At 40.4% G+C, this 22,463-nt stretch overlaps 1 protein-coding gene across 1 annotated transcript; it reads right to left on the bottom strand.

The window, feature by feature from the left end:
• Positions 1-1,624: 1,624 nt before the first annotated feature.
• JPT1 (Jupiter microtubule associated homolog 1) lies at positions 1,625-20,756 on the bottom strand. The gene is made up of 5 exons (XM_070739948.1): positions 20,561-20,756; positions 10,129-10,274; positions 9,298-9,392; positions 6,620-6,641; positions 1,625-2,668 (listed from the first exon to the last, which is right to left on the bottom strand). Exons 1-5 carry the CDS (start codon positions 20,614-20,616, stop codon positions 2,502-2,504), a joined length of 486 nt encoding a protein of 161 aa, XP_070596049.1. The 5' UTR covers positions 20,617-20,756; the 3' UTR covers positions 1,625-2,501.
• Positions 20,757-22,463: the final 1,707 nt, after the last annotated feature.

Raw genomic sequence — 22,463 nt, 5'->3', positions numbered from 1 at the left:
CTCTATTTCTGTTGCCACAGCTTGTTCTTTTAGACAGCACAGAACGTTTTCTTGTAATATTTCATTCAACACTAAAACTTACATTTTTAGTTAACCACTAGCACTTAAGAGATTTGGGTTTTATGCTCTTGTTATCTCAGCTTTGTAAATCTATAAGTCGCTGTACTTAGACATTTTAGCCAGTTTGTTTTAATATTATAATGGTGGATTTCATAGCTGTTTTTATATCATGCTAATCAAAGACCAAAATAAAGATATTGTAGTGTAAAAGCACAGGTATCCAAGTCTGGAGTTCCAGGATATAGTACATGTTCATTGAATTTATTGAACTCCAAAGGCTCTGGACACCTTCCCAACTTAAATGAAAAGTTAAAAAAATACCATCAATGTGTAAGGAACAACATACTGTACTTTTTGGAGTATAAAATAAAATCTTAGTTTTGGGGGAGGAAAATAGGGAAAAAATAATCTGCCCATCAAGGAATTAATCTGACTAGTCCTTAGTCTGGTCAGCTTTAACACGTTAGTTTGCTGGTTTTGAGCCCATGTGCTTGCTTTTTATCTCCTGGTTGGGGATAAACAGTTTCTAAAACACTTCTCTCTCTTTTCAGAGAGAAACAATGAGAAAATCAGGCAAAGGGATGATCCCTTTGCTAGCAAAGCACAGATTACTGGTTAGCACCTGTTAGAGCTGAAAAAAGGCTCAGCTGATTCTTGTAGAGAGCAGCAATGAAAGAAGGCAAAGGGAAGATCACTAGGGCTAGAAATGCTTAATATAAGCTACATTCGAAGTATAAGACACACCCAAATTTGCAGCCTCTTTTAGGGGGGAGAAGGTGCATTTTATACTCTAAAAAGTACAGTAATCCTCAACCACATCAACCTCTAGTCTATCCCATAGTTTGGAAGATGAAAAAAGAGATTTTAAAGGCAGGCAAGATGATGCTGTCTTAATCTTTGGAGGGAAGTATTCCGTACAACAGATTCTATGGCAGGGAACCCTACTTTTTTGAGTTTCATTAGATGGCATTGATGGAGGCAAAGCAAACCAATGCAGTCAAAACAGAGTATCCAGAGATGGTGGTATTTTTCCACTTCAAAACAGCTTGGCATTGGGATACTTAACACAATAACTCTCTTCTATATAATATGAACACTCCAAACATTTTCTAAATTCCATTACTTGAATTGTTTGGCTGGGATATAGGAAAAGAACTTTCTGAATTGTGGAACTTTCATCTTTTTTTCCTAGTTTTTTTTTTCTTCTTTGGATACCCTTACAAACTTTAGATTTTTCATATGATAATAGTAGAAAATGTAGGTTAAATTTATTTAATGTTTAAAAGGATTTGAGAAAAATTGCCAGAAAACCCCTCTATTTTCCAGAAAAATGTGTTCTCCACTCCTGTATGCAGAGATATTTTAGTACAAAATGTAGACACACATTATTTTGACCGCGCCAATAAGTGAGAAAGGCTCTTGTGCACACCAGTGTTACTTCCATTGATACCTATGTATTATAATACCATTTTAAAAGTCCATGCATTTTCTCTTTTGGATTTTCATTTCAGAAATTATTCAAGCAGGAAACCAAGTAAATTTGAAAATAAGGCTCTGACGCAGATTCAAAATTTCTATATCTTTTATTATTTTTAGCAACAATCCAGCCTTCAAGGTACAGTAGACATTTAGAAGGCTAAGTTTTTCCACTTTCTGTTTAAGCACCAGCATGATCATGCATAGAACTGGAGACGTTTGGGCAGGGAATGTGTCCCCAAAATTATATCCAACCAATACTTTTGTAAGATGCATTCAATCATCATTTACAATGGGACCTGATAGTCAGAGAACAGTCAAAATCTCACATCTATAGGTTTATCTTCAGCACTGATCTCATCCTGTTATAACTAAATCAAGATCCCACTTTTTGAAGGGAGTATAGTTAATTTATATCATCACAACTTGATAAGTTCTTCAGTGGCACAAGAGGACTTCAATCATTTACTAATTATTAAATGGTACCTTGGAAAAATATGTTGCAAAGTTGTGTACAGAAAGAGTACATTTGTCACTCATCCACTACTTGTACAATCCCAGTTTCCAACCTTTCTAAATCAACTAAGACTGTTCTACAAATTTTAGGACAAAAATGCCACTTAGTATACTCAGAATTAATTCAGCTTCGTTTCAGACACTACTATATACCTCAGAAATATTTTGTCAGCCATGGGCTGTATAGCAAATACCACTGACTACCATTACCAAAAAAAATTACACATGTCACTTCTTTTAGACTCAAGAGAGACAAGACAAAGAAGTTTGAGAAAAGATTGGCTGAAAAAAACAAAACAAAACAAAAAATATGAAGTACATAAAGTGCTTCCTTTAATGGTAGTTTTAGAAGTACAGTCAAGATCAAGTTGTGCAGTTCACAAGCATGAAAAAAACACAAAGATGACAGACACGAGTTCCAAGTATTAAGGAGTGAAGGAAAATGGAGCTTAACCGAGCACTAGGCTAGACTTTCCCCCTGGTGGGTTTCTCCTGGATGGTGCTGGAGCTACTGGACTAGGATTCCTCCCAGGTACTGGAATTTCTGGGCTAGGAAGAGGTGCAGCTGGCAGGGGCTTTTCTTCACATAAGCCTGAAGCAGTGTCTTCTGTGTTTTCTGAGGAAAAACAAAACAAAGACAATGTCTGTATAGAAACATAGAAGACTGACGGCAGAAAAAGACCTCATAGTCCATCTAGTCTGCCCTTATACTATTTCCTGTATTTTATCTTACAATGGATATATGTTTATCCCAGGCATGTTTAAATTCAGTTACTGTGGATTTACCAACCACGTCTGCTGGAAGTTTGTTCCAAGGATCTACTACTCTTTCAGTAAAATAATATTTTCTCATGTTGCTTTTGATCTTTCCCCCAACTAACTTCAGATTGTGTCCTCTTGTTCTTGTGTTCACTTTCCTATTAAAAACACTTCCCTCCTGAACCTTATTTAACCCTTTAACATATTTAAATGTTTCGATCATGTCCCCCCTTTTCCTTCTGTCCTCCAGACTATACAGATTGAGTTCATTAAGTCTTTCCTGATACGTTTTATGCTTAAGATCTTCCACCATTCTTGTAGCCCGTCTTTGGACCCGTTCAATTTTGTCAATATCTTTTTGTAGGTGAGGTCTCCAGAACTGAACACAGTATTCCAAATGTGGTCTCACCAGCGCTCTATATAAGGGGATCACAATCTCCCTCTTCCTGCTTGTTATACCTCTAGCTATGCAGCCAAGCATCCCACTTGCTTTTCCTACTGCCCGACCACACTGCTCACCCATTTTGAGACTGTCAGAAACCACTACCCCTAAATCCTTCCCAAGAATAGAAATAGAAACTGTAATTGGAGTATGGTTCACTTTTGGCAAGAAAATGGGAAACCCTCAGAACTCCTAAAGCAGCGATTCCCAACCTTTTTTTTTTTTTTTTTTGGTCATGCCCCACTTAAGCATCACTAAAATCCTAATACCCCTCCCTGCCCTCAAATTGTCCTCTTGTGGGGCGTAAGCCCCACGCTGGAAATCACTGTCCTAAAGTCAGTAGGAATCACCGATTTACTGTAATGAACCTACATATGCTATTTGTATGCCTGTCTTTTCCAGAACCCAAGGTATCTGAACTATTCCCTTAAAATAATTCTTATAAGAATAGAAACATTAATTGAAATCTCTAGCTTGCATATACTGTATACGCTAGCTTAACTGTGCAGTGGTTGGAATGCAGTATTGCAGGCTCAAGGTTGACTTTTTTCCTTCCAAATGAGGACCCAGATTGTTGGGGGCAATACACTGTTAAAACCCCACGTTTCCTAGCAGGCTCAAGGAAATCAAAGAGACTAGGATACATGAATAGCAAACTTTGATATTTATAGGTACTTAATAGATTAGTAAAACAGAAATCATCACAGTAAGTGGGTGAACGTTAATAAAAGGTCTTCCATTGGATAGAGGTGATGTGAATTGCATGATCCAGATGCTCAGAACATATGGGTACTATTTTTAAGTTACAATAATGGTAAGCCACATTTACTATTACAGTATGTTATTTACACAATTGTTTACATCCTATTTTTTTCCTTTCAATTTCAAAACTATTTTACCTTTCCACAATGGAATACAGTAAACAGTATGTATTTGTGATGGCGAACCTATGGCACGCGTGACACAGGTGGTACACGGAGTCATCTCAGAGGTCACGCAAGGTGTTGCCCTATGTCAGCTTCAGCACATGTGTATGCTGGCCAGCTTATTTTTGGCCTTCCGGAGGGCAGGGGGAGGGGTCATTTTAGCTTTCCCCAGGCTTCTGGAAAGCCTCCGGAGCCTGTGGATGGCAAAAAAAGGACCCAATGGTCCAACCAGAAGTTCATTTCCAAACTTCCAGTTTTGCCATCACTGGTATATATAATTCTTCATAGCAAATATTTTAATTTCAAAAGTTAAGATCTTTATTAAATATCATTTAGAACTTCCCAAAACATAGTGAACATTTGAAACTCCTCAGCTATGAAGGCAAAATAACATCTGACCACTGATAAGGTCATTTTTAAGATGAGGGAATCAGGCAGAATCTCTTCTGGAATCTAGCACACAATACCACACTGTTCCTTTTAGGTTGAGCAGGTCCTTCCTAGTTCTTCCCTGACCATATATTGACTGAATAAATGTTCTCCATTCTACCATCAGTCTTAATGTAATGCCTAGTGGTCAATGATATAGAACTGCCCTTCCTATAGTACTTAAAATCACATTCTTGAATCGTAACTATGTCTATGAAATTAACATTGAGATGAGGTATAAATTTGATCCTACACATTTATTACTAAGTGAGGTTGCCCTTTTAACTTTGATTTTCAAAACTAAGTTCGATATGCCAGGTTATATACAGCTTCATAAGAAATATTTTAACTTTGAATACAAAGAAAGCAAAGTCAAACGTGTTTGGTTTGAGACCAGAAACGAGCAAGATCTCTCTTCTGGAATTTTGAAGATCATTCATTTTGGAAAGGCATTCATACATACAAAAACTAACTAAGATTAGGCCTGTAGGGGAACTAAATGAGTAATGGTAACTGTGTCTGCCGAGGAAAAGTGTGCTATTTCACACCTGATAAAGCTCCGAAGTGTCTAAGTCATTACACTTCAAAAATAGATATTCTGCTTGATAGAAAACTAGGCTAATTCCATTCTATGTACTCTGTCATAAAATTGGCTATGCTTTTTTGGATTTAGTGTAGCCTACCATCCTTTTCCTCTGTGATCAGACTACAGTAGAACCCCGACTTACAAGACTAATTGGTTCCGGAAGGAGGCTCGTAAGTCGGAACGCTTGTATGACGAAACATTGTTTCCCATAGGAAACAATGTAAAGTCAATTAATCCGTGCAACAACAAAAAAACCCGCTGCCGCCGAACGCGGAAGTTAGCGTTCGGCTTCAGGAGACAGCTGCAAAGCGGCGCACGTGTTTTAAAATGTCACAGCCGGCCTGGGGGGCTCGGGGGCTTCCCCCCGAGCCCGGCTGCGACGTTTTAAAACACGCGCGCCGCTTCGCAGCTGTCTCCTGAAGCTGAACGCTAACTTCCGCGTTCGGCTTCAGGAGACAGCTGCGAAGCGGCGCGGGTGTTTTAAAACGTCGCAGCTGGCCTGGGGGGCTCGGGGGGAAGCCCCCGAGCCCCCCAGGCCGGCTGCGACATTTTAAAACACGTGCGCCGCTTCGCAGCTGTCTCCTGAAGCCGAACGCTAACTTCCGCGTTCGGCGGCAGCGGGTTTTTTTGTTGTTGCACGGATTAATTGACGAGCTACTCGAGATAAGAGCTGGGAGGGGAGCGACATTTTTGTTCGCCTCCCGAGCTCACATTCGGGATACGAGCGCCAAGGAGCTGTCTCCTGAAGCCGAACGCTAACTTCCGCGTTCGGCTTCAGGAGACAGCTGCGAAGCGGCGCGCGTGTTTTAAAAGGTTGCAGCCGGCCTGGGGGGCTTGCCAGCACCCCCCGAGCCCCCCAGGCCGACTGCAACCTTTTAAAACATGCGGGATACGAGCGCCAAGGAGCTGTCTCCTGAAGCCGAACGCGGAAGTTAGCGTTCGGCTTCAAGAGACAGCTCCTTGGCGCTCGTATCCCGAATGTGAGCTCGGGAGGCGAACAAAAATGTCGCTCCCCTCCCAGCTCTTATCTCGAGTAGCTCGTAAGTAGAGCTGCTCGTATGTCGAGGTTCCACTGTATATATTATGCTATTCTTCCAATGAAAGCATTACAGGGTTAATTTAAACTACCTAATGGTTCCTTTTTGTTAAGAAGGATTCCAATACAAAATTTAAAATATGCAAATAACCTATTCCATTTCTCAAAATCTTTTATTTCTACTTAGCAAAAGACCAAGAATCCATAGAACTGACAGACAGAACTGCAATGTGACAACATCAATCTTTCACAGTTCTTTCTAGACTGTCTTAATAAATTCATTCTTTGAGCCTCCCATACAGTTCTTACATTCAATCAGTGATACTTCTTCAAGCTGGGAAGAACTTTTTAAAAGTTTAGAAGCAAAAGCGGTAGGGAGAGATACTTACCAGGAGCTTCTCTTTCCAAATCCTGCAAACAAAACAAATTATTTCTTAGGTTTTGTAATTATTCATTATCAAAGAGATTGTTTACAGTTGAATATCTTAACTTTTAATACAGCACCAATACAGCACCAAAAGTGCAATTAGAGGTTCTATCCAAGATGGTGCCAATGAAGGCTGCCTCGGTGAAAAGCTCTCAAAAGATTCTTGACAAATCTATATTTTCTTTATGTACACTGAGCGCATATGCACCAAGACAAATTCCTTGTGCGTCCACTTGGCCAATAAAGAATTCTATTCTATTCTATTCTATTACATAAAATGGACACATATTTTTCAATCTTAGACTACTAATTCTAAAACTTGAGCCAGACAGGAAAACTACTTACATTTACAGAATAATTATTTTTGAATGCTGACATTTAGATAAGTTGTCCTCTGGGCCTTGGTACAATTTATGTTTTGGTCTTCTTAACAGTCAATTGTTTGAGAGCAACCAAGGCTATTTGGAATCAGTGGCTCATTCAAACACTCCTTAAATGCATTACAGGTCATCCTCAATTAGTGACAATTATTTAGGGACTGGTAATGTGGTTGTTAAGCAAAGCAGTTACTCAGTGAAACTAACCGTGTTTTGATTTTATTTCAGTTTTCCTTTGCTTTACAACATATGAAGGCCATAAGTGAGAGGATTAACTGTAAAATTATTTTTTAATCATCACAGCTGCAAATGGTTGCTAAATGAAACAGTTATTAAATAGGGATTACTTGTACTACATTCAAGGATACGCTCCTCATAGCTATGCAATCACTACCAGCAACAGGAAAGGATTTCCTGAACGGAATTCTGCCCTTATACATTTTTCAAGTGTATTGTCTGTGAATTACAAGACATACAATACTAGACTTTTGCTGCTTACAGGATTTATATAGCAAAATTCTAGATCAGGTCGTTTAAGTAACTATACTCAAGGAATTGTAATGTATTGCCCTGAAAGCTGGAATAGCAAACATCTCATTTAATAGCAATAATGTAATATTTATAACTTAAGAAGAAGGAGAAATCAATTATATATTACATTATTATTATTATTATTATTATTATTATTATACTTGTATGCCACCCCTGTCCTACATTTTTATAATGTGTTCAAAGAGTTTGAATTAGCATATAAAACCATTTTCACAGGAATTACAAAAAGGAACTACACAATGAAAGCAAGGAATTTAACTTTAAAAAAACACACAAATTTGATTTAATCAACATTTTAAAACTGAACAGAAGAAGGGATAAAGTCTAAATGTATAAATGAGACTATATTATATACAGATTCAGTTTAGATAATATTCACTATTGGGCCAGCAACTACCCTTCACGGTTTCTGGATCAGTGCATTGGAATAGTAGAGAGAATGATAGCAATTCTTTTCCACTTTTATGTTAGATGATTCATTCAAGAATTGAAGAGTTCACAGAAAGACTAAAATGTATAAATTATAACAACTAGAAATTGTTATAACCAAAAGGAACACTAGTTTCAGAAAAACTATAGTATCATCAGCCAACAGCCTCATGTTCTGATAGCTATTATAATGCAAATTCTTAATTACCTACTCTAATTTGAGGGACATTAAATATGTTGCCAATAGTAACAAGTTTATCAATTCAGGTTGCTTTTAGCATGATAGAGCAGGGGTATCAAGCTCAAGGCCGCAAGGGTCGCATCCACCCCATGGGGTGCTTAAATCTGGTCCGCAGTGCCTCTCACAGCCTAAACAGTGTGTTTTAGCCTGGACGGGCTCCTGAAGCACTTTGCTGGCCAAAACGGGGCACTGTCAACACGCAGCCTGTTTTCAGCTTGGATGGCCTCTTGAAGCACTTTGTCTGGGTGGTGGCATTTTGGCCCTAAAGTGCTTCAGGAGGCCACCCAGGCCAAAAACACCTAGCGAAAACACTCCCAGCTGGCCTGCAGAAATCTACAATGCAGATCTGGCCCTCAAAGAAATCCAGTTTCACACCCCTGCTATTGAGGCATGTTATACAATGGCATTATCAAAAATTAATGGTTTTAGAAGGATGCAGAGTAACATTTAACTGATCAATATTCCACTTCTACTTTTTATTTTGCAAAGTCAAGTCCTAATAAGTCCCAAAACATAACCAAATTTTTCTTCTTGTTGTTAATGTTAATGTGAGCTATCTGTTTATTTAAAGCAAAATATATCAAGCATTAAAAATGCAAAGAGTGATAAATGACTTCAAAGATTATAGGGATATTATTGAATAAATGGTCACCTGTACCAATAGGAGAGCAAGTTCCAGATTAAAACCATTTCTCACAAACTGAAAAATGTGTATCATTTTCGTTATGCTGCATAGTACATGCAGAACACAGATTTTCTGTTTTATTCCCCCACCTGAACAGATATATAAAAGAGAGATGGACTATCTTGTGCTTCCAGATTTTACAGAACTACAATTCCCAGCAGCAAAGCCATTATTCTCAATGGGGAGCAAAGCTTACAGCTGTAGTTCAGCAACATCTGGTGACCAAAGAGTCTCCATTCCTCATCTCAGTCATAGTAAGAATATACATTAATTCAAGACAGAACAAGGGATGTACTACCAGGCAAAATAATTAGCCACTGCAATATATTCATGATTAAAAGGAAAGCACCACTTACCTTTGGAATTACATAGTCACCAGAGATTGCATCAGAAGAATCTCTCCTTTCAGATTCAACTGCTTCAGAATTCTCCTCGACTTCAGTGGACTTGGCTGCAAGTTACCATTGGATGAGATATGTCAAGAACAGCAAAGCATAATCGGGGGCATTCAGCCACTGTTTTACACAGTAAAACAGTGTACGTGAATACATTTTAACAAGAGCAAGCATTCTAATAATGGGAGAAATGAGCTTATAACTTCTGAAAAGTCTCAGAAAATTGAAGAAAAGTCAAAAATTCACAACTACAATGCTGAGAATGGTGATGAAAAATATTAATGAAGGTGTGACAGATGTGAAACAAATTTTGTATGATGTAGAAATATTACAACCAGAAACAGTAAATGATAAAAACAAAATGAAGATTTTTTGCACAAAGAAGGCTGCTAAAGTGGGAAACAGAAATGACAGCTAAGAGAATGACACAAATAAAGACTTTATGCTGAATATTGAACTTGGTTAAAGTTTTGAAAATTAATGTGAAAACAAATCATAAACCACGAGAAGAATCTGATCAATAACTTCATTGGATTTACCAAAGCCTCAAAGAAGCTTTTGGGATGGGAGAAGGCAAAATTGAAAAGAGAAGAGACCAAATTCGACAACATCTGATCGAATTAAAGATCAGGATTATTAGGAATAAAAGGAAGGAATATAAATCCTCTGAACCAGTTCAAGTTGTTTAAGTCCATCTCATCTGCAATATTGTGTCTATTTTTAATAGAAGGGCTAAATCCAAATGTAAATATTTTAAGTATCCACAATTGTCTTAAGAAAGGAACTTTTTACCTGTTGACCTAGCCCAAGATGGTGGATTTTCTTCTGGAGTCCCAAAGATGGAAGATGCCATTTTGTTCCTTTTTCCTCCTTGCTGGTCTTTTGGCAAATCAAATCCTAAATTGAAATTAGAACCACCACCTGGGGGCCGAAGAACCCTACAAAAAGAATAAAGCATTTTAGTTGTATTAGGAAACAATAGTATTAGAGAGAACTTACATATCTTCTATCTATGTATCTATATATGTATCTATATAGGTATCTATCCATCCATCTAACTAATATAATCTTTATCTATATAAAAACGGCTGTGTGTGTGTATGTATGTATGCATGCATGCATGTATGTTCGTTCCAGCATAACTCTGGAATGCCTGGAGCAATTTCAACCAAACTTGGTATACATATGTGGCTTACTATCTGGTGACAAATACTGTGGAGATAAGACACTACTAGCACCCTTAGTGGTTGCCTTTTGGAACAACAATCACCTAGCTCAGCATTTTTCTGTAGATCTATGAAGGGAGTTTAATTAGTCCAGTACAGAGGCCTTTGATTGAGTGCCATGGCCTAAGCCAGAGGTAAGCCAAGCTGGCTCTTCTGTGACTTATGGACTTCAACTCCCAGAATTCCAGAGCCAATCATGCTAGCTCAAGAATTCTGGGAGTTGAAGTCCACATGTCATAGGAGAGTCAACTTTGCCTACCCCTGGCCTAAACGGATAGCCCTCCCCCATTTCACCACTGTAGCTCAATCTCACAGCAAACAGCTTTGGCCTGTGTTCCCAGGATTCTCCTTCGCCCCAACTCAGGCTTAAGCCTCCCTCACACAGGAGGCCTACGAAGCGAAGGGAGCCTGATTAGCCCAGCACAGAGGCCTTTGATTGAGCACATGATGGCCTAAGCGGTTTGTCTGACCCCACCTCACAGCTTCGGCCTGTGTTCCCAGGATCATCCTTTACTCCAATTCATCGCATGAAGGATAGGACCAACCCAACTATGGCGAAATAGTTATGGAAGCCAGAGAGGAAATCCAGCCTATTTTTCCAGGCCCAGTTTGAGAAAATGTTAAAACATGCTTATGTTTTTGATGGGTAGTGATGGCAGACGCAGGGGGGATGGACAGTGATCCCTCTAACATTAGAAAAAGGTGTACGGCAATTAGAAACTGCTGCACGGCGTTTGCGCAATAGCACAGGCTTACAGCCTCCCATATTAGAAAATGGCACATGGCAGTTAGAAACTACTGCACGTCGTTCTTTCGTTAAGGTGCAGCCGCAAAGCTTAGAGGGAACATTGAGGGTGGCACTTCTAAATCCCCCAGCTGTCCACAGGTTCCGTAGCTGGGATTTGAACAAAGTCCTTATAATTTTAAAACCCTGAAAATTGCTTTGATTTGACAGTATAGATTTAATTCATTCCTTTTCCTGTCTGATAAAAGATTGGGATAAATAAATACCTGGGCAATGATTGAAATACTCATGTACAATCACATCTGAAAGAAAGAGACAAGGGCCTATGACCCTAATTTTTCACCATATTTTTCAGAGTATAAGACGCACCTAGATTTTAGAGGAGGAAAACAAAAGAAAATAGTATTCTGAACCAAATGGTGTAGTACTATATTATTTAATAAAATACCAGTGGGGCAGAATACTTTTTACAACCATGTATACTATTTTCAACACTTTTTACAAACTTCAATCTTGATAGCATTAAGAATAATAATAATTTATTAGATTTCTATGCCGCCCCTCTCCAAAGACTCCCAGTCTTAAGACTTGTGGACAACTCCCAGAATTCTTCCTCCTGTCATGCTAGCTCAAGAATGGTAGTTGTAGTCCATAAGTCTTAAACTTGCCAAGTTTAAAGACCCTTGCACCCCTAATCCCCAGCCCAGGGGTCTTTAAACTTGACAGCTTTAAGACTAATAGATTTCAACTCCTAGAATTCCTCCTCCAGTTATACTAGATGGGATAATTAGAAGGCAAAAACACCCCCGTTTTTGTGGGAAATGGGCTGGTTTTTGCCCATTTTTTTTTTTGCAAAAATCGGGTAGGCAGAGGATCTGGGAAGCCTGCAGAGAGCTCTTGGGCGCTTGCAAAAATGCACCCATTTTTGCAAAAAAACAGGCCACTTTTTCACAAAAATTGGGGCACTTTTCCCTTCCCTCTGTCCCCAGGAGCTCTCTGCAGACTTCCCAGACTCTCTTGTTCACCCCGTTTTTGCAAAATACAGGCGCATTTTTTGCAAAAATGGGATGCGGGGGCTGGGCTGTAAGAGGCCAAAAATAGCTGTATTCGGTGTATAAGATGCACTGACATTTCCACCCTCGGGAGTGGGGGGAGGTGCGTATTTTGTTTTGAAAAATATGGTAATAGACATTCCCACACAAATTACTCTTTTAAATGTATAATTAAGACGACAAAGGATAAAGAACAAATGAAGAATAAATAAAAGGGGAAACCATTTACACAGATTGCTGTAGGTCCCAGATCCAGCAGGGTGAACAAATGGACGAAGTGTAGAGAGCAGCTTCCTACAATCTTTCTGAAGCATTGAGCTACATGTGCACATGATAGGTAATTCCAACAAACATAGAGCTAAGGACATTGATAATTATTTTCAGACTATATGATTTTCAGACTATATGATAAGCCAATACACCATAGATAAAGCTTGGTTAAAAACAAAGATGTGTTTTCAGAATTATTTCTTTTGTGAAGTTATTAGAAAGAGAACTTACAAAAAAGAGACAAAGAATCCCAGGCATCTCCTTGGTGTTTAGTAGACTGTAAAAATCATCTTACATCTTAATCCCCCCCCCCCTTTAAACAGAGAAGTTGTCATGATGTAAAGCAAAACGCCACCTCTAGTACCAAAGTTATGTCCAGGAGTGCCTTTGGGCTCCACAATGGCCTTTCTGGATGATGTAGACCATCTTGGGAGATAGGGATAATGCAATTTCTAAAATGTGGATGGATGTTTGTGAGTGGACATGCTTATTATGTCAGTCCTTTTCTAAACAGCCAAGGGTAGCCATTTTATGAATCCACCCCCACATGCTTTCAACATTCTAGATCAGTGACGGGGAACCTGAGAAAATAATCAAAAAACAACTTTGCCACTATCTAGAAACAAATAAGATAATATCCAACAGCCAACATGGATTTGTCAGAAACAAACCAATCTCATATCATTTTTCAACACCATAACCAAATCAATAGACCAATGCAACGTAGTTGACCTCGTATACTTGGACTTCAGCAAAGCTTTTGATAAAGTAGATCACAATCTCCTAATCCTCAAATTAGAAAAAAACAGGGTAGACTACAACACATGCAGATGGATAAACAGTTGGCTGACCAACCGCACCCAACACGTCCTCAATGGCTCCAAATCCACATGGAAGAAGGTAAGCAATGGGGTACCACAGGGTTCTGTCCTGGGCCCCATGCTCTTCAACATTTTTATCAATGACCCAAATGAGGGAATTGAAGGGGAATGAATCAAATTTGCAGACGACTCCAAGCTGGCGGGGATAGCCAACATCCTAGAGGACAGGCTTAAAATACAGAAAGACCTTGCCAGACTAACGCTGTGGGCCCAAACAAACAAAATGATGTTCAACGTCGAGAAGAGTAAAGTCTTTCACGCCTAGGTAAAAAAAAAACTTAGACACGGATACAATCTGGGAGGAACCTTACTTAGCAGTAGTGATTGTGAAAGGGATCTCAGAGTCTTGGTGGATAATCAACTAAATATGAGCCAGCATTGTGCAGCAGCGGCTAAAAAGGCCAACACAATCCTAAACTGTATCAACAGGGGGATACACTACAAGACCAGAGAGGCATTAATACCAATCTATAACGCCCCAGTCAGACCACATCTGGAGTACTGCATTTAGTTCTGGTCCCCACACCTCAAGAGACATAGAAACTCTGGAGAAGGTGCAGAAAAGAGCAAACAAAATCATTAGGGGACTAGAAACCAAGACTTATTAAGAGAGATTGCTGGAACTGGGCATGGATAGTCTAGAGAAAAGAAGGGCCAGGGGGGACATGATAGCAGTCTACAGGTACTTGAGGAGTTGCCACAGAGAGGAGGGGGTCACACTGTTTTCCAGGGCACCAGAGGGCCAAACGAGGAACAATGGTTGGAAGCTGACCAAGGAGAGATTCAACCTGGAAATAAGGAAGAACTTCCTGATGGTCAGAGCGATCAACCAGTGGAACGGCCTGCCAGCGGAGGTTGTGAACTCTCCAGCTTTGGACATTTTCAAGAGGAGATTGGATTGTCATTTGGCTGGGGTGCTGTAGGATTTCCTGCTTAAGCAGGGAGTTGGACTTGATGACCTGCAAGGTCCCTTTCAACTCAAACAAACAAATAAACAAACAAACCTTTCTGACTCAAGTGCCAAAAGGGTGTGCATGTACGATAGCACATACGCGTGTGCCTATACCCATAATTCAATTCCCCCCTCCCAATGCATGCACACTGCCCCACCATGTATGCGCACAAAACCCCTATGCTGCCCTCCCTCCACATCACACAGGCCTCACTGAAGCCTCTGGACTTCTGGTAGGCCCACTGGGCCATTTTTTCCAGTCTCTAGGGTTCAGGAAAGTCTCCTGAAGCCTGGAGACAATGAAAAACAGTCCAACCGGAAGTTCGTTTCCCTCAAATATAGCTCAGTGTGCCACCTGTAGTACACGTTCCATAGGTTCGCCATCACTGTTCTAGATGCATGCACTAATATTTTATGTTCACTTTTAGCAGCAATCTCCAACCATTCAGATGACATCAATATCCATTTCCTTCTTGCAGATGATACTGTTTATACAACCACAAAGTTTTTAATTTTAAGACTATAGCATAGGATCTACAGGAAAAATAAACTGAATTGGGAAGGGGAGGGGGCTCCTTGATGTCTATAAGACTTCCTTCTCTTCAATTCCCATGGCCTCTAGAATATTATATGTCTGGGATCATACAGTCATAGTACTGTACTCTACATTATTATGGCAATACAGTGGTACCTCGAGATACGAGTTTAATTCGTTCCGGACCTGGGCTCTTAAGTCGAGCAGGTCTTATCTCGAACGACTTTTCCCCATAGGAATTAATGTAAATAATTTTAATTGGTTCCAGCCCTCAAAAAACTCACAAAGTTAGTCTAAATTATGCAGAAAGACATGTTTTTAATGAAGAAATGTACATGTACATATAAATGAATAATGAAGTTTCTTTCACTTAACTTGTAAACTTTCTTAAACTTTTAAATTTACATATGTTCAACTTCTCTGCCACCCAATCCTGTAGGACAGAGGTCCCCAACCCTTTTTGCACCAGGGACCGGCTTTAAGCGATCAAGAGAGGAATGGGTGAATGAATGGACGGAGGGTGGGAAGGAAGGAAGGAAAGAGGGAAGGGACAGGAACAGAGGAAGGAAGCAAGGAAACTTATGAAAGGGGAGAGTAAGAGAGGAATGAGTGAAGGGAGGGAGGGAAGAAGGTGGGAAGGAGAAAGAAAAGAAGAAATAGAGGAAGGGAAGGTAAAAGAGAGAAAGAAAAAGAGCAAGAAAGAAAGAAAGAAAGAAAGAAAGAAAGAAAGAAAGAAAGAAAGAAAGGGGGAAGGGACAGGAACAGAGGAAGGAAGCAAGGAAACTTATGAAAGGGGAGAGTAAGAGAGGAATGAGTGAAGGGAGGGAGGGAGGGAAGAAGGTGGGAAGGAGAAAGAAAAGAAGAAATAGAGGAAGGGAAGGTAAAAGAGAGAAAGAAAAAGAGCAAGAAAGAAAGCTGCAAGCACCCCCCCGAGCCCCCCAGGCCGGCTGCAACCTTTTAAAACACGCGCGCCGCTTCGCAGCTGTCTCCTGAAGCCGAACGCGGAAGTTAGCGTTTGGCTTCAGGAGACAGCTCCTTGGCGCTTGTATCTCGAATTTGGGCTTGTAAGTAGAACAAAAATATCTCTCCCCTCCCAGCTCTTATCTCGAGTTGCTCTTAAGTAGAGCAGCTCTTATGTCGGGGTTCCACTGTAGCTATGTTCCAATACTTTTCTTTCACTACATATTGTAGGTTGTAGTCTATAGCAGTGGGGAATTCAGTGGTTGGGGAATTCTGGGAGTTGAAGTCCAAATATCTTCAAGTTGCCACGGTTGGGAAACACTGGTCTATAGTAATGCTCAATTAGGTGTATATGCTGCAAACAGCTTTTAGACTCAGTATCATGGTTTTTGTAATTAAGTTTTTAATCATACTTTAAAAAAATAATTTAACAATTCCTTGAGTACAAAAAAAAGGCAGGAAAACGGGAGTCATCATTTTCAATATGGTAACATTTAAGCTAAGTAATACAAATCCAAATAATAAAATAATAAAAACGGGAGTCATCATTTTCAATATGGTAACATTTAAGCTAAGTAATAAAAAGCATGATAGCAACCATAAATCTTTTGGATTGATTGTGAGCTGCACTATTACAAACCAAGCGTATTCTTAAATTTAAAATAAGATCTGGGCTGAACATTAAAATTCTGGCCCATCTTATCTGATAAGCAGATTGTGTATAAGAGCTGGAGTTCTAAGAAAGAAAACCAAAAAGCAACAGGTTCTATACAGATAGTCCTTGATTTATAACCACAGTTGAGCCCAAATTTCCATTGCTAAGCAAGAAAGTTGTTAAGTGGGTTTTGCTCCATTTTATGATTTTTCTTGTCACACTTGACTTGTTAAGTGAATCATTGCAGTTACTAACACGGTTAAGTGAATCTGGCCTCTCCATTGACTTTGCTTATCAGAAGGTTACAAAAGGTGATCACATGACTCCAGGAGACTGAAACTTTATAACTACATACCAGTTTGCCAAGCCAGTTGATTCACATGACCATGGGGATGCTGCAACAGTCATGTGAAAAACTGTCACTTTTTCAGGGCCATGTAATTTAAAATGGTCACTATATGAATCCAGGTTTCCAACACACTGAAAAAAATGCCATATATACTTCCAGAAAGTCACATCAAATTTAAAGATCTATTAAAGTATAATCTAAAATGTAACAGTCTCCTGTTTAGTATTAAGATAAGGTAGCTGAATTAAACCCTGACTTAGTAATGTTTGGAGTAGATCTATTTAAATAATTGGGAGGAGTCAGTATGACTACATTTAAGAAAGCTTTCTGACATTAATATACTACCGTAATGTACATTTCTCCAATTCTTTGCTATTTCTATGAGTCAGACACACATGCACAGAAATACACAGCAAACAGTGTATATCATCTGCACTGTTTGCTGGGAGACAAAGCCTTTTCCCCCCTTCTTTTCCTCCCCCAAAACTAAGGTGCATCTTATATTCTGAAAAATACAGTATATGGAAGGCTATACTATGCTCCTCTAGAAAGGTGTCAAACTCAAGCCATGGCATCTCCATGTGATGTATCAGGACTTCCCCCCCTTTGCTAAACCGGGTGTGGCCAGAAGCTTGACAGCCCTGCTCTAGAGGCAAAAATACAAACTTGGTTTATGTCAACTGCAAGTTGTAAAAAAGTTGTCAATTACATAATTTAGTAAATTTGATTATCTTAATTAATGATCACCAGATCCAGAAAGAAAGCATTTAGAGACTGTTTACTAAATAACAATTCAGTCTTGCAAATGTTTCCGCAGAACTTTCTACTTTACATCATTAATTATGAGTGGAATGTAATGTTTCTATCAGCAGAAAGAGATCTTAATTAGAGAACAAAGAGTGGACAATTCTCACACTATTCAGTTGTAGATATATGGTAAAACTGGATTTTATCATATCTATCTACAATTGATTTGTATACTTATTTGCTTACATTATGTCATGTCATAAAAATGTAGGATGTGTGGTAGAAATAAAATATGTTCTGGCTTTGTGTTGCCTAAAGCTGTTTTTATCCTATCTGTCACCCAGTTGCTTTTCACCCAATTATTGCTTCAGTTATTTCCAATATGATAGCAGCACTATAGATAACATGCCTGTCATTCTTTGAAAACCAAGTAGGACCACAATTATTTGAACATACAATTTACAAGATCCCAAGAACATTTATTACAATTTTCTAGATTAATTTCAATGTAATCTTAATACCAACTATATTGAGATATGCTTGGCACCACATAATAGTTTAATTCATTATCCAAAAGACCTATAAACATACTTCATATTTCTGGCATTTCTGTCCGAAGACTGCAGACTTTGGAAAAAGTGCAAAAAGAGAAACTATGATGATAAAGGGTTTGGAGACAACAACATATGAAGAACAGTTGCAGGAATTGGGTAGGGCCAGTCTAGAGAAAAGAAGGCCTAGCGGTCACATGATAGCAATGTTCCAGTATTTGAGGGGTTGCCACAAAGAAAGGGTCAATTCACTTTCCAAAGCACTAGAAGGCAAGACAAGAAACAATGTACAGTATGGAAATTAATCAAAGAAAGAAGCTGTCTGGAATTAAGGAGAAACTTCCTAACAGCGAGGACAATTAACCAGTGGAACAGCTTGCATTCAGAAGTTCATTGCTGGAGGTTTTTAGGAAGAGACTGGACAGCCACCTGTCTGAAATGATGTAAGGGTCTCCTACATAGCAGAGGATTGGACTAAACGACCTCCAAGATCTCTTCAGGTTCTACTCTGATTGCCTTTGAACATGGATGTCCCTACCAATACCTATGGAAATTTGCACACTCATTCCTTCCTACTGAGGCATCAGTATGTGAAAATTTCTAATATCCAGTTATCCCTCGCCTTTAATTCTCACCACTTCTGACTACCTTCCATGCCAATTACAATTGTTACTGCTGCACAACATCTCTGGACAGAGGTCCTTCACCTTTGCAATATATTATGGCCTTTTGGACAGCATATAACAGGGGGAGGCAATCCTTCATGAAAACTGGATGTGACATTTCTTCAGGCTAGAGCCACTTGGTATAATTATGGTTAATGTTACATTCATGATTGTTTGTTGCACACTACTCTAAGAGGGGAACTCAAAAATATTTCAACCTTTCTTTGGCTAACTTAAAAAACAAACAAACCCCCAATTGAAACATTCATCCACCAACTCTCCCAGGACACCCCTTGAAACATATGCACACTGTAGCAAATCCATCCTGCATTAAGAGACTACAAATACACACCACTGCCCCCACTCCATCATATTTCAACTCCAATCCCTTTAGAGCAGTGTTTCCCAACCTTGGCAACTTGAAGATATCTGGACTTCAACTCCCAGAATTCCCCAGCCAGCATTCGCTGGCTGGGGAATTCTGGAAGTTGAAGTCCAAATATCTTCAAGTTGCCAAGGTTGGGAAACACTGCTTTAGAGTAACAATACACAAGTTTAGTAAACACACACACATCCCTACACCTTTAGTTCTACTTAACCAACCTTTCCCTGAACTCACTAACTGGCAGAAGTTGGCCCCGAGGAGGAAGCAGCTTTTCAAAGACCCCCTTGGAAGTTGCCGGCCGAATCCCAGCCCCAAAGGCTTTGAGTTAACAGGTAGAGAGGCAGCGATCGATGCAAGACAAAAGAAGTGTGGCTAGCCCCACCCAGCGAGAGCCACCACTTAAGCGGAGGGAAGCCCAGCTACCAGACTAAGACATCGAGCAGCCAGGCATAAAAGATAAGCCGATAACCATGCCGGGGCTGAGCGAGAGAGAAGGGATGCAAAGCCTGTAATTCAACTACCCGGAGTAAGAGCCTCCCTTTGTTCCGACCAGAGCCGAAGGGCGCTCGGGGCTAAAGAACATCGCCTTGACTTGCCAGCAGCATCCCGTGTCGCTAAGCAGAAGGAAAGCCAGAAAGATACGACGGAGAGACGCAACAGCCCCGCTCAGGGTTTCTCCCTTCCTTCTCCCCCACCACCGCCAGGCCCCGCTCAAGACGCCTTACAAAGGGGCGAGAAAGCCCCCGGATCCTCGGAGTACCAAGGCCTAGGAGAAAAGCCATGCGCAGATTACGCCTGCCAGGCCGATAACGAGGCTTGCTCCCGTCTCGCCGACTCAACAGATGGAGGCGCCGGGCGTGTGCCGGCAAGCGGGAGCGCCGGGTTTGACAATAGTCCCGGCGGCCTTTCGTCGCCTCGTCTCCGGCGGCCAGGGGTTGTAAGGGGGCCGGCGGTGGGGGAAACGATTATCCGCAGGTCCCGTCCCCCCCATCCCTTCCCTGCAGGAGGGGAAGAAATCCCACCCAGGGTTGGCAGGAGAGGGGCTACTCCTCCGCCTCTCGGCGAGCCAGGAATGGAGGGCAGCCCCAGCACGGGGCGGCTCCCCGAAATCCAGGGCGTTTCGCCGCACGGTCCCTTCCCAGAGAAAACGGGGGAGGCTTGGCGCTTAATAAGGCAGCCCCGCGTCGAGGGAGACAGGCATAGTGAACGGAACAAGCAACTTTCGGACAAGACGCCTTCCCACCCACGAACCTGGAGCTACTTCGGCCACTGGGGTCCATCCCCGTGTAAGTGGTGGTGGTGGTCATGACAGGGAGGAACTTGGAGGAAACCGCCCGGGTGCAAGGCCAGCGGAAGATGATATTTCCGCCTTCAGCTCCTGCCGGCTACAACTGCAATAGCCACTCGGCGCTTGGCAGCTTCTTTTATAGGCTTCGTTCTTCGGCTCGCCTCATTGGATAGTTTGAACGCCCTGTCCTGACGTGATTAAGGGAGCCTCGTGCCACTCCGGGCGTGGCCCCGCCTCCGACCCCAGCAACATTTCACTCGCCGCCGCCAGTGGAAGTCGATTCGTCGACGGGTGCGGTGGCTTCGCGCCCATTGGTCGCCGCTCCCTGCCCGCTTCTTGGCAGGCGATTTAACGACGAGGCCGTCGTTTAAATAAAAATGGGTTAGCATTGGCTAGACAGCACATGAGGCAGCAACAACTTCCTCAGGCTTTCTTTATGGAGTGGCAGTTAGAGGGGATCCGGTCAAAGGGAGTGGCATAAACTAAGCGAGCCCCACCGGCGAGGACTCTCCAATCCTTCTTGGGATCCGGATGGAATCGAATGAAAATTAACGCCAGTGCAGTAAAATATGAAATGTATCACAAGATATATCATGTAACATACTGCTACCAAATCGCTCCTTTAGCAGGGCGCCTCATATCTTCATTTCCAGGAAAATGATGCCCTCAGTCCCACGTTTAACTATGGTGTATATGGGGCACACCACGAACAGGAAAAATACAAATACAGTACTGTATCTTGTACTGATGTATGGATCAATCTGGATGATATGGGAGAAACATCCCTAGGTAAATGGCAGACCCATGAAATAAAAGCAATTTTTCAGAAAGGTATCAGAAATGACATTTTGCCAGAGAAACCTGTTCTAATTCTACATATGAAGCTGTTTTACAAGTCCATTTTTTAAATAAAATGAGAGACTGTTTTAAAAAACCTGCTTAAACGTTTAAAGTATCTATTCTACTAGTTGCCTGGTAATCCAAACATATTTACCATGGAGTAATTCTCAATGTCTTCAGCAGGACCTACTTCTGATTAGAAATGTAAATACCGTACCTGCAATATTGTGTGTGAAGAAAGCTATTAAAATACTGTAGTTCTATTTTCCTGAAGGAGAGATTCATTTTTCAACATCTTTTACTTGAAAATTTATGTATACAACATGTTATGGTCTATACCCAAGAACTGATGAGTGTTTGAACAGAAAAGAATCATAGATGTGTGTCTATGTATAATAAAACAATATACTGTACAGTATTAATAAAAATTGAAAACACGTGCATTACTCTACTGCTTCAAAATCCTGTTACTCCATGTTACACAATGGTCTCAAGCTTAGTCTCTTATAAAAAGTGTTCAGTAAAATGGATTGCAAAAAAGGCAGATATTAGGATAAAAATGTCCACATTCATGGACGATCCTTACAAAACTTTCTTTTGGGTAAATTGATGTTTACAGGAATCATAAAGGGGGGAAAGTGTTGGTAGAGAAAGGTAAAATAAATTCATATATTATGCTAAGTCATGATTTTCATGTAAAATAGTAATCTTTACAAGTTACAATAATCAGATCCACAAAGATGCAAACAAATCACGTTATGGCAAAAGATGATTTCAGTGATACAATCCATCTTGAATCATGGATGTTTCCATAAAGGAGAAATAACTAAAATTGTTTATTATATTCTACATTCCTTGAATGTTCATTTTTTTCCATGTATCATATATTGAGGTAATTACACTTTGGCATTTTGGACCTTGAAACATTATTCATTGTAACTTGGCTATTTTTCCAACATACAGTCCCCACATTATAATTTATTCTTTTCCTTCTGTGCTCAAGAAACAAGAACTGAAAACTCAGCA

Source organism: Erythrolamprus reginae, chromosome 2, assembly GCF_031021105.1.
Source record: "Erythrolamprus reginae isolate rEryReg1 chromosome 2, rEryReg1.hap1, whole genome shotgun sequence".
In the NCBI taxonomy this organism is placed as follows: Eukaryota; Metazoa; Chordata; class Lepidosauria; order Squamata; family Dipsadidae; genus Erythrolamprus; species Erythrolamprus reginae.
Note: the sequence above shows the minus strand (reverse complement) of the source record. Positions and strands in the feature narration are given on the sequence as shown.

Excerpts from the sequence above, each read along its gene's own strand:
- JPT1 (XM_070739948.1), bottom strand. The coding sequence starts at position 20,616 with ATGACCACCACCACCACTTACACGGGGATGGACCCCAGTGGCCGAAGT. Across the intron at positions 10,275-20,560 it reads AGTGGCCGAAGTAGCTCCAG|GGTTCTTCGGCCCCCAGGTG; the intron begins GTTCGTGGGTGG and ends TTCTTTTTGTAG. Across the intron at positions 2,669-6,619 it reads TTTGGAAAGAGAAGCTCCTG|AAAACACAGAAGACACTGCT; the intron begins GTAAGTATCTCT and ends GTTTTTCCTCAG.